General features: G+C 38.8%; 1 protein-coding gene across 1 annotated transcript in view; it reads left to right on the plus strand.

Annotated features, from left to right (window-relative positions):
• Nucleotides 1-13,017, plus strand: part of FNDC3A (fibronectin type III domain containing 3A) — a 95,199-nt gene that overhangs the window by 68,273 nt on the left and 13,909 nt on the right. The window contains exons 11-16 of the mRNA XM_009999068.1: nucleotides 360-484; nucleotides 1,768-1,942; nucleotides 2,520-2,606; nucleotides 7,594-7,732; nucleotides 9,948-10,016; nucleotides 11,356-11,474. Of these exons, the coding sequence (XP_009997370.1) occupies nucleotides 360-484; nucleotides 1,768-1,942; nucleotides 2,520-2,606; nucleotides 7,594-7,732; nucleotides 9,948-10,016; nucleotides 11,356-11,474 (714 nt within the window). The remainder of the gene's footprint in view (nucleotides 1-359; nucleotides 485-1,767; nucleotides 1,943-2,519; nucleotides 2,607-7,593; nucleotides 7,733-9,947; nucleotides 10,017-11,355; nucleotides 11,475-13,017) is intronic.

Consider the following 13,017-nt stretch of genomic DNA (forward strand, 5'->3'; position numbering starts at 1 on the left):
CACTCTTTCTTTTGTACAAAGAGTGTGGATCTGCTGTGCCCTTACAAGCATCTAGCAGTTCCTACCTGGGCTGCTACCCTGAGATGACTGAGCTGCAGCTTTGTGGCTTTTTCTTGCCATCCTATGGAGCTCAGAAATGGAAAGGAAGGAAAAATGCAAAAAGTATAATTAAATATATATACAAAGTTATATATATACTACTACCTACTAAATATATACCTTTCTACCTCACTATATGGGTGATTCTTGAGTTATGTTTCATTTCAAAGAATGAGTTTACTTCACATTTGTGTGTTACTTTAATTGATGGACACATATATAATAGGGTGAATAATGTGGTTAATTTAATTCCTTTTTAGGGAAAAGGAAATGGAGAGTTTTGCCAGTGTTATTATGGCCAACAGAAGCAGTATAGGATTACTAAGCTATCACCAGCAATGGGCTACACCTTTAGACTAGCAGCCAAAAATGACATGGGAATGAGGTAAATACTACTATTATATACATAAATATGGACTGCATATACATGCATGTGTGTGCTTGCTTAGGAAAGATATACAATGGCATGTAAAGAATCAAGTCTCTTGTAAAACTGGAATGAAATAGAATATAGAATAATTCATTTGGAAGGGACCTACAATGATTGTCTGCTTTGGGTGCTGTCGACACCCTTGATAAGGTGTTGTCTGTAAGGTCAGGGTTTTTCTTTTTTTTTTTAATGCCAAAAAGACTTTAGAGCAGAATGAAATTTACAACGTGTGTGTTATTGTAGCGTAAGGTGGGGTAAGAGAGGAAGTTGAGGTATGATGCTGAGATTTTTCAGGAAAGTCAGGTTCTGACACATGAGATCTTTAACTGGCACTGTTGTTTAGCCATGCTGAGAATTTTTCAGGGCTTCCTGATGTTCATTGGGGTAATGCCTAGCTTTTCGATTGAAATTACATCTTTTACATTAGTTTCATACCATTAAAAAACTGGGGTAGCTCTTAATCCTGTAGGTGTTTCTTTAGATCTGTTGTAAAAGCAGCAAGTCTCTAAATAAATGCCAGCTGACAAGAGGTGGGTGGTTTTTAGAGTCTAGTTGGATACATGTCAGACCATTTGTGCAAGTGTAGTACTTTTTGCACCCCTCTGATTCACAATAGGTCTTTCTATGGAGTTTACATGTATTGTCACTTCAAGGCATATCTAGGCATCATCAGATAAGGTTAGCAGTTGTGTTAGGAGATTTGCTGGTGTGCACTCTGTTTCGTTTGCTCTGCAATACAACTTCCATATTGGCAACTCTTAAAGTAACTTAATATTGAATGAGGCTATTATTCTATTCATAATCACTAGGGAAACAAGTACTTCAGAGTATACTCGAGGGACATGGTTGCTGCCTGGGAAGCAACAGTTTTTTTAGATCTTTCCATATATACTTATATGTCTTCATGTTTTCATTTTGAATAAGAAAGACACTGTGTTATTAGTACATTCTCGCATGCAGTACATTATTGGTTTAGAATAAGGACTTAATATGAAAAAGTAAAACACTGTAATTATATCATACAAAGGATTTTTTGAGTTATGAACATGTTAACCTTGTTCAGATATTTTGTTACTGACAGACTAATGGGCAAGTTCAGTTGCCTGCATGTACCAGCGTGCAGTTTCCAGTTGTGCACATGTCCAAGAAACTGTAGGAGCTGTGTTTAGTAAGAATTATGTTTGTGTAGATATTAATTATTGTGTCTAGTTAGTTTACATACTGTCTGTTTTAAACAGTGGTTTTAGTGAAGAAGTCCTGTATCATACCTCAGGCACTGCCCCAACCACACCAGCAGGTCCTTTGCTGATTAATGCTGGAGTTACTTGGCTATCCCTACAGTGGACAAAACCCTCAGGAACACCATCTGATGAAGGAATCTCGTATATATTAGAGATGGAGGATGAGAACTCAGTAAGTTTAGAATACTTATTCTCAATATGAAAAGATAATATAATGTGTGTGTTTGATACATTATTGTACGAAGTATAACAATGATTGCTTTTGCTAGAATATTCTACAAGGAACTGTATTTTCTGAAATTAAGCTAATGACTTGTCATTGCTGTGACCGAGCCACATAGCTTTCTCCTTTTTATTGTGTCATTAATCGTTATTAGTGTTGCTAAACCTTATAAGAGCTGGATCAAAGTAATTGCATCATGAAATGTGGCCCCTCTCAGTGTCATTTCAGCCTAACAACCTTTAGTTTAAAATTAGTCCTGTTCCACCTTTGAAAGTATTAGGTATCATTTCTGTTGACACTGCATATGTTTTTCTTTACTGTTCTTTTATCCTCTTCTGATGTGAGAATAGTTAATTAATTTTCCCCTCTAAAAAATATCCTGTGTTTACACGATGAAGATGCCTCTTGTACTTTGTAAGAGGGGCATAACAATTGTGGTCAGAAACAGTAAGTTATTTATATGAAGTGTGTTACATGGTCTGGTCTGCAAATACAATTTTTCAAGTAATCCTGTTTAATTCTACAGGGATATGGTTTCAAGCCAAAATATGATGGTGATGATCTTAACCACACGGTGAAGAATTTGAGGCGTAGTACAAAATACAAATTTAGGGTAAGATTTTTTCCATATATTGGGGTGGGTTTTTTTGCAGCGGAGTAGCTTGAGATTGACTCCTAAGTGAGGAGGGCTTTTTATAAGGAAAGCCAAATTTGATGTCAGTTTCTTAAAATTTCAGTATCTTAAAACTATTGGCTGAACACCTACTGCATTAATCATCTCTGCAGCAGGGATCAGTATCTCTGCATGATAGACTCCAGACACATCTGAAAGTGCTGGGGTAAGGAGCAGCTTTGATCAAGAAAACATATTTCTTGATCCAAATTAGTAAATCATTCATATTACTGTGGCGCTCAGTGCATTCTCCTAAGTCTTAAGGGTTGAACTTGTTAGCTCAGGATGAAGTCTGTCTTAACAATGGATTAACAGTGAGCTTTTGGATGTGGTTAAAAGCAAAAAAGAATTTGCCAAATAGCCATCAAGGACTACAAGAACCTTGCTAGGACAAGCAGAGATGCAGTCAGGAAGGCTGAGGATCAGCTTGAACTGAAATTCTCCAAAGATGTCAAGAACAAGAAAGGGTTCTTCAGATATGTGAGCAGTAAGCAGAAGCACAGGGGAGTGGTATGTAGCCCGTTGCTAAACAGGGCAGGGAAAGAAGTTGCTAATAATGCCAGTAAGGCAGAGGGTCTCAATACCTTCTGTGCTTCTGTCTTTACCAGCATAACTGGACCCCAGATCATAGGATTTAGTAGCTATGACAGCACATGTGTAGGAAGGGCTGGGCTGTGGCCTCTTTCAGGGGCTCAACTCACATCAATCTATGGGCCAGGACAGAAGCCACTCCAGGATGTTATGAGAAGTGGCTGACATTTTTGCAAGGCTACTTTCTGTAATATTTGAAAACTGATGGGAGGATATCCCTGATAACTGGAAGAGGGCAAACGTCACACCCTTCTGCGAGAAGGGCTCAAAAGAGAACCTAGGGAACTGCAGGCCCCTTAGTCTTACATCAGTCCCCAGGAAAGTAATGCAAGAAGTCCTCTCTGAAACTATGACAAGGCAAATGAAACAACCAATTGGAAAAAGCCAACATAGGTTTACGAAGGCAAATTATGCCTGACTAATCTGATCTCCTTCTTACAGCAAAGTAACAGTTTTAGTTGGCCTGGGGAGAGCAGTGGTTGTTGTTTACCTGACTTCAATAAAGCCTTCAACACTGTTTCCTACAGTCTTCTGGAGAAACTGGCAAGACACAGACTGGATGGGTGGTTCATGAGATGAGTAGACAACTGGCAATAGGTCACACTTGGAGGGTGGTGATCCATGTTTTTTAGTCAGGTTGGCAGCCTGTCATAGGTAGCATCCCCTAGGGATTGATATGAGGCCTCAATGCTGTTCATCTTCACAAATGATCTAGACAACTCTCACCAAGTTTGCTGGTGACAGCAAACTGAATGATGAAATGGACACGTCAGAAGAGAGAGCAATCTTATAGAGAGACCTAGACGAGCCAGCAAGAGTAATATGAAGTTTAAACCTTGATCAGAATAACCAAGGAGCCCAGTATAGGCTAGGAGCAGCCTATCTGAAAGGGTCCTGAGGGCCCTGGTGGACAAACTGACTATGAACAATGCAGCACTGCAGCAACAAAGGCAAGTTGTATCCTGGGCTGCATCTGCAGGGGTATTACTAGCAAAGATAAGAGATGTGGTCATCCCTTTGTATTCAGTTCTGGTCAGGCCACACCTGGAGTACTGTGTGCAGTTCTGATTCCAACAATTAAAAAAAAAATAGAGTGGGTGGGGTCCAAAGGAGGGCCATGAAGATGATCACAGGGGAGAGAACCTGCCCTATAAGGAAAGACTAAAGGAACAAGGTATTTTCTCCCTGAAGAAGAAAAGGCTCAGGGGTACCTCATCACAGTTTTACAGTACTTAAAGGACTGCTACAAAGAGGAGGGCTTCTCTTCACAAGAAGCCACATGGAGAGGACATGAGGCAATAAGTGCAAGTTACACTGGGAGAGGTTTCATCTCGGTATAAGAAAGAAATCAATCACTGGAACAAGCTCCCCAGGCATATGGTGCAGTTCCCATCACTGGATGCTTTCAAGACATAAGTGAACAGGGTGCTAGATAGTCTCATCTAGGCTCCCTTTTCCCTGAAAAGTTGGACCAGATGATCTTGCAGGTCCCTTGCAACCTGTGCTGTTCTGTGTTCTCAGTCACCCTTGTACAGTTGCTTGCTAAACACATGTCCCCCAGTATGAAGCAGAGTCAGAATAATTAATTTCTGTCTACAAGGGAAAAAATGTCAATAAGTGTTGTCTTGCATACACCTGGAGCACCTTTCATAAGGAAGAATTGGAAACTACTGAAGAACAGCATCACTTTACAATATGAAAGATAGCAGTTTAAGGGGTTGGTTGGCAGGTTGGAATTAACACTAAAACATGTAAGTACTTCTTTTCAAATGATAGCAGATATTTTGCACTTCTGAATATTACTTTCTCAAACAGTAAAGGTAATGATAGGTATTAATCCTACAGTACTTGGGGTTTTTTTAATAATTTAGTATTTAAATTTAAAATATATCATGTACTCCAAGGACTATACCAAGCTAGAACTGTGATGGCCACACGTGAACTTAAACTAAAGAGCACCTAATTACCTTGAAACTAGCTTTTGCAGGTCTTGATCATAGTCTTCCTTTTAAAGTAATCCTACATGTTAATCATACACATTTCTAGTAAATACATAGGTAACTTGAACATCCTAGGTTTCCCATTAAAATTTTTTTAAAAATCAACATTTATCCTCTACTTTTCTTAACAAAACAGTAAACAGAAGTCTGTTCACTCATTCAGAGGGCATAAAGGCAAAACAAATATTGTGTTAATCAGGTATTTAATTTTTATTATACAGGGGAAAGACTTAATTAGTAGTAATATTCCTTAAGGCTTTTGAAAGAAGCTTTATAACCATTGGAAACCTCATTATAATACGTAAATGCTGACTGTGCCTGTTTAACTTCATTTGTAAGGCCACAAAGACAACCAGATGATTGTTAATCTTATAAACTGTATCAGGAGACTTAGTATCTGAGAGACATGTTAGCTCACATTTCCTTTTCTTAATCTATACTAACATCACTGCTGTCATTTCGATTCTGCTCTCTTCCCGTCTTCCCTCTCCAGCTCTCTAATCATCACATTGGCCCTCTTCTAGACTCTCCAGTTTGCTAGTGTCTCTCTCAAACTGGGAGGGCCAAAACTGGGCACAGTATTCCAGGCATAGCATCAAAAGTGCTGAAAAAGTGGTGTAATCACGTCCCTTGATTTGCTAGCTACATTCTTGCTAATGCAGCTCACGAACCAATTTGCCTTTGGTGCTGCCAGGATGCTTTACTGATTCATACAGCTTCCCTCCCAACAGGATCCCAAGGTTCTTCTCAGCAGAGCTGAAAAAAAGAAAAAAAAAAAAGAAAAAAAAAAAGAGCTTTCTAGCCATTCAGACCCAAGAGTGTACTGCTGCTTGGATTATTCCATCCCAGGTGCAAGACTTTACATGTACCTGTGTCAAAACTTGGACAGTTCTTGATGACACAATCCTCCAGCCTGACAAAGTCTGTCTGTATGGTGGCTCTTCCGTCCAGCATATCTCTGTCTGCTCCTAGTTTGGTGTCACTTGCAAACCTGAGGAGGCTGCATTCACTCCTGTCATCCAGATCGGTTACAGAGTTATTGAATAGTGTCTGACATTGTATTGATGGCTGAGGAAATCCATTCATGAGCAGCTGCCAATTGGCCTTTGAACCATTAACCACTACCCTTTGAGCCTGGCCTTCTGTTAGGTTTTCCACACCCATTTTGTGGTCCATCTGTCCTGTCTGTATCTTACCAGCTTGTCTACATGAATTTTGTGGGAGACCATGTCAAACTGAAATCAGGGTAGATAATGTCCACAGCTCTCCCCTCATCTATTCAGCAAGTTGTTTCATCATAGAAGGCACTCAGGTTGGTCAAGCATGATTTACCCTTGGTAAATATAATCAGCTTCTTGTCCTTCGTGTGCCTGTAAATAACTTCCATGACAACCTCTGCCATGATTTCCCCTGGGACTGAAGAGTTTCTATCACCATTGCTGATGTTAATAAAACTTACACATATAAACACTTCTTTATCTCTGAATGTATTTCCTTAAAATAAGGTACTGTTGTAACAATAGAGTGTTACTTAATTCATCTCAATTACTCAGGTTTTTTTGTTGCTAGTAAAGCATCGCTATTTGCTCTTTACTTAATTACACAAAAATGTTTTTATCTCAGTGGGAAAGGAATTGCAATTAAAACTTTAATTCTTCTACTTTCCTTCAGTGAAAGTTTCAAAGCAGCCTCTTTGCTGTATTGTCTTTTTCATCATCTTTCATTTCCATGCTTTTATAAAGTTGTTCCTTATGTGTCATATTTTGTTGTCAATGAATTGTGCACCTCAAGTTAAAAAGAGTGGTTTCTAGACCTGTCTAATTTCTGAGTGTCTTAGACTATTTTAAAACAAGTTTTCAGATCCTTAACTTGAAATAAAGTGCCATGTGCTATATTGAGCACCACAGATTCCATTAGTGTCACAGAGATTTACATGTCCTGATTACTTTCTATAGTCAGCCAATTCCTAATTGTCCTAAGTAGAAGCCTGACTTCAAACATCAACATTTGAAATTTGGGGGACATGGATGTTTTTTGATTTGTGACTTCCTTAGAGTTATTTCTATTTATTTTGCAGCCTCACAATTAGTAAGAGGGTTTTTAAGGTTTTTTTTCCTGGTAATTTGCAGAATTTTTTAATTTCAGTGTAGTGGTTGTCTAACTATGGGACTAATGATAATGTCAAATAAAGGTATATAATAGCTTTAGTTCTTTTGATCATTTGTTATGTAGCTATCTGTCTAAGCATATAAATGTTTTTGATGTTACTAGTAACAGTGAATAGCTTACCACTAGCCAGTGCATTTGTTCTGTTTATATTTTTTGTATGTTTACAGGTCATTGCCTATAACTCAGAAGGGAAAAGCAGTCCAAGTGAGACGGTAGAATACATTACATGTCCAGACAAGCCTGGAGTACCTACAAAACCCGTAGTGAAAGGAAAAATTCATGCACAGAGTTTTAAAATAACCTGGGGTAAGATTGTTGTCCAGCTCTGTTTAGAATATGTCCTATGTAATTTATATATATATATACACACACACACACATATATTTTTTTTTTATATATATATATTTTTGTACAGGAGGCAAGATTTTACTTCAGTAACACTTCAGTTAATTGAGCCATTAAGATCCATTTTCATGGAACTAAGAGGAAAAATACTGATTCAAAATACTTCATTAAGATCCATTTTCATGGAACTAAGAGGAAAAATACTGATTCAAAATACTTCTGGTGTCAGCATAATAGTGAAAATAAATTAATATACAAATTGTAATAGGGAGTGTTATTGCAGGGAACTAGAACAAGTAGAATACCAGTAGTGTTAATTTGTGTACTAAGAAGTTCTGTTTCTCTGGCACAAAAAGTAGATGCCACAAAATTGAAGATCCAAGTTCAAACTGTCTCTGAAGTTTTTCATTTTGATAGATAAAGATTTTTATTCACTAGGGGTCTTGAGAAACTTTTCCTTAGGCTCAGGTATTTTTCCCTTATGCTGTGAAATTGGAAAAGGTGAAACAGTGCTTAGTAGAAAACAAAACAGTTAAAGGTTTAGTTAAAGGTTAGAGCTACAAAGATGATTAAGGGAGTGGAACATCTCCCTTATGAGGAAAGGCTGAGGGAGCTGGGTCTCTTTAGCTTGGAGAAAAGGAGACTGAGGGGTGACCTCATCAATGTTTACAAATATGTAAGGGGTGAGTGTCAGGGGGACGGAGTTAGGCTTTTCTCAGTGATGACCAGTGATAGGACAAGGAGTAATGGGTGTAAATTGGAGCATAGGAAGTTCAAGGTGAATATCCGAAAAAATTTTTTTACTGTAAGAGTGACAGAGCACTGGAACAGACTGCCCAGGGAGGTTGTGGAGTCTCCCTCACTGGAGACATTCAAAACCCACCTGGATGAGTTCCTGTGTGATGTACTCTAGGTGACCCTGCTCTGGCAGGGGGCTTGGACTAGATGATCTCTCGAGGTCCCTTCCAGCCCCTAAGATTCTATGATTCTATGGTTTTCTTCATTGTCACGGGTATTTAAACTTCTTACCTACTTCTATTTAATAGTGTGTTAAATACTTCTGCATGAATAATAGGAAAGGTACTTGTAGAGTATAAGTAGTACTCAGCAAATCCAGTCTTCCACAGAGTGCCTTGCTACATCAGGGCCTGAGACTTGATCTTTTATGGATCATAAATAATATGTGAAGTTATTAGATGTACCTACTTTGTGAATCATAAACTGTCTAAAACCTCTGTTTATTTAGAAGACCTTTAATAGTCATTTTTTTAACAATAATGCTTTCTTTGGTTTTTTTAATTACCAATAATTTTATTTTTCATTTGGAGTAACTTTGTTACCTTCCAACCAAAAAAGTGCTGTGCCCTATATAAGTAGTCTCATGTTCTTTATTAGGTGTGATATGACATGTAATGCTCTCCTAAGAGCCAACACCATTTCACCCAGCACATCCATAATGTAATGATATGGCAGCAATACCCTTCTGTGTTGATGTATCATGCTGTCTTTGTATTTGTCCAAAACGTTTGTTGTTCCCATTATTTTAATTCTTCTGTTCTCTAAGTCAGCTCTGAGAGAATATTAGGATTATATGTCAAAGATAGATCTGTAGGTTCATGTCTTGTACATGACTATTGTAGCAGGGTGGATAGTGGACAACTTCTAGTGATGTATTAAAAATTTAAGAGATTAAGTTTTCAGTGTAGAACACCTGACTTCTGTTTTCTCCTAAAATATTTAGGTTTCTGAAATGCTGTCCTTAAATCATTTTGAAATATTCTTGTATACAAATCAGTATGATAACCTTTTCCTATCTGCAGTCCAAATTACAGGACCATTAGGGTCTATGTGCCTGAATTTATAATCAGACAACCTTCCACAGCACTTCAGACTAACTGAAAGGTTTTCTGTGGCGTCTCCCAGGTGCCTGATTCCCTTGTTCCTTTCATCTGTAGACTACACAGTAGGGTTGTGAGCTGGCAGTTTCACATAGTGGAGAATTTGAGTGACTTGCAGCCGTCATGGACTAGGATGCTATGGCGTGCTAGGATGCTGTCCATCTATAAAAGCACTCATCTCCAGTCAACTGTTGGTTTTGCCTTTTGTAAATTCTCCCCAAAAGCTACAAAACCATTGAATTTACCTCACTTAGCTGGTATGTTGCTTTTTTTCATAGATCCACCAAAAGACAATGGAGGAGCAGCAATAAATAACTATGTTGTGGAGATGTCTGAAGGTACAAATGGTAGGTATCAGGAGCATATGTTGGCATTCAGCAGTGTTCTTTTATCTGCAAATGTGTGCCTGTGGGAAGAGTATACATGTGTATTATGATAGGGAGAGTTATTGCAAGGGGCTGCCACTAAAGAAATAGGGATGTTGATGCTTGTATACAAGAGGTTCTTTTTCTCTGGCTTAGAAAGAAGATGCCACAAGACTCTGTCAAAAGAGACGCTCCGTGTTTAACCTATTAATTAATTGTATTCTTGTTTGGGAATGAAGTGGCAACATTTCAGACATTTTAGGGCAGGGAGACGGGGCCGTGTAGCTTTGTTGGATGCGTTACAGGTGAAAGAAAAACTAGTGCTCCACCACCAAAGTGGAAAAGAGATGCAGATGAGGTAACTGTTTCTGCTGTTTCCTTTTCTGTCTTTTCATACAGAAGGGAAATGATCAGTATTTCTAAACTGGGCATATAGCTATCCAGCTCAATTTTTTAAAAATCAAGGTCTCTTACATAACTTTATTCCATTCAGAAAGACAATTACTTTGAGATCAGAAGTTTTTACTTTTCCAGTGCTGTGTCAGATGAAGACAGTGCCCTGTCCCCAGATTTTCATGGCAGCCCTGTCTGGGGTCTCAGCTGTAATTCTTTTGATACTTGGTCTATTGCTTTCCTTACTCCATTGTATGTCCACATTGAATTATTTACCTGAGCCTTCCATGCAGATTTAGTGAGCTGTGCATTACATTTCATACTCAGTCCTCTGAATTCTATGATGTATTGAGCTGTTGGAGGTTTAACTAAGTTTCCCCAAATTCCCCACTTACTCTATTAAAAAGAGAGAATGCTAAAGAGTTTCTGATACAAGTATCTGGCTGAACAGCAAAGAATGAAATCAGTATTTCAAATGGTGCTGGGTCATTCAGGAATACAAGAACAACCTTTATCAACTGTAAACCATAGTTACAGTCTGCAAAATTAATGCTGGAATTAAAGCTTCTTTCCTTGAAAATTTTTGCTTTTGTATCTTTGTTTTGTACTTGGTTATGATATTTGAGGGAGCTTGCTGGCCCAGTAATAACTACTTCATTAGAAGTAAATTCTCTCCTAGTTAATATGAATGCCGAATAAGGCAGATATTTCACTTCAGCAGATCTACAGAAATTTAACTATCTTTGTGAAGTGATTAGATCTTTTTCCAGGAAACTCAAAGCAAACCTTAAATGAATTGCAATAAATCAGGCACACGCTCACTCGGTGAAGCTAGGAAACCTACTGCAGCTGGCACTGCAGTGTGGCAAATTACACCTTGGTTCATTGCACACTTATTCCTTCACCTTCACCTCACTTCACCTTTCAGGGAACAAATGGGACACAATATACAGCGGAGCTGCCAGGGAACATGTGTGTGACCGACTGAATCCTGGCTGTTCCTATCGCGTGCGTGTCTATTGCGTTGGGGAAGGAGGACAAAGCACGGTAATATGAGCTCATGCTTTTATTACATACAGTTTCTGTTTCTTGAAGAAAATTTGGTCAAGTGGTTAATAATCAAATGCTGTACAGACATAGGTAAAAAAATTGCCCTAAATTAGTACCTGAAAAAGGTTCCAGTGTCAACAGGGCTTCAAGTTTTTTACCATTTCTTTAAGAAATACATGTGAATATTCTTTTCAAAGACTATACTTTGTTTAAAGTGATTTTTCTTGTTTACAGAAACAGGTACTATGTCTTTTCTGCATTATAATGTTGATATAATATAATTTCTTAAGGCGTAACCCAGAAAAGCAGTGTAAACTTAATGTTTTCCATGTGGTCAATGGAGTACCCTACCTGAGCAGCAAAGTCAGCCCAGCAGGCAGGGGAGGACACTGTTTCTTCAGGCCTTATAGGCTTGAGCTCTGTAGTCTCTTCCCATGCTTTCTCAGCCACAAAGTGTTTATATTGTCCTAGTTTTCAGTATTCCCAAATAATTTGGGATGCCCTACTATTCTCCCTTGTATTACACACACACACACACACTTGCTCTGTCACTTCTGTGGTGTAGTTCAGCCTCCAGTGCAAAACTGTCATGCTGTATTCCTTTCCCTTCTTCCCAGCAGCAAGTGTAGCAAAGCCAGCCATGGCTCTCTGCAGACCTCCAGCAGGGCTTTACTGTCAAGCTGATCTGAAAATCTTTAAAGGGTGCATTCTTGGTGCCATTTCTTCCTCAGGCCCCCTTTATTATTTGAAATTCAGGTGTTCTTCCTCCACATAGAAGTCTCCTGCAAAGACAACCTTGCCCACAGCCACCTGGTCTTGAGAATCAATCTGGATTCCTTCAGTGCTAAGCTGCAGTGCTTTCCCTCTTGCCACAGCCCAGCATGTTGCTGTACAGGGAAAGGCAGGCAGAATACTTTCCAGGCACCGAACCACAAGTGCCTTTATGTCTTTGGAGACTTTTGCTCTGCCAACCTTCTTCCCCACAGGCCAACCCTGTTAGTATAGAATAAACGTTATTTGAGTACTGAAGAGAAGACAGCTTTCAGAAAGTCCTGGTACTTTCTGAAGGTGTCAGAAATCAACAGCAGAATAGTAAAGAAAGATGTAATGAAACTTTACTGTAGCTCGTTGTGGACATAGACTTGCTGAGAAACATACTGCTTTAAAAGCAGCATCTGTTGCCCAGTGCAACAATACATGTCAAAGGAACTGAAAAGCAGCAGAGCTTCCAATCTGCTCTTTCTGGACCATATGTAGAAAGCAGTAGTGAAATGAGACTCTAAGATGCCTCTCTCTTGTCAAATAAAAGGCTTACCAGCTAAAGGCAACCAGCAATTGTTCTGTAGAGCACTGAAGCTAATGCCCCCACATTGTCTCTGACTCATTTTTGTCTGCATCCAGAATATTCAGTGCCATCTGCTGCATGTTGTTACAGTATGTATTTTTGCACACACTTGAAATCAGAGGCAGAAGTTTGTTGTACACTAAGTATTAGTAAGCAATGAAAAAGTTGAAATAACAATTTTTTTAACCTCTTCCG

Source organism: Chaetura pelagica, unplaced genomic scaffold (assembly GCF_000747805.2).
Source record: "Chaetura pelagica isolate M959 unplaced genomic scaffold, ChaPel_1.0 scaffold226, whole genome shotgun sequence".
Lineage (NCBI taxonomy): Eukaryota > Metazoa > Chordata > Aves > Apodiformes > Apodidae > Chaetura > Chaetura pelagica.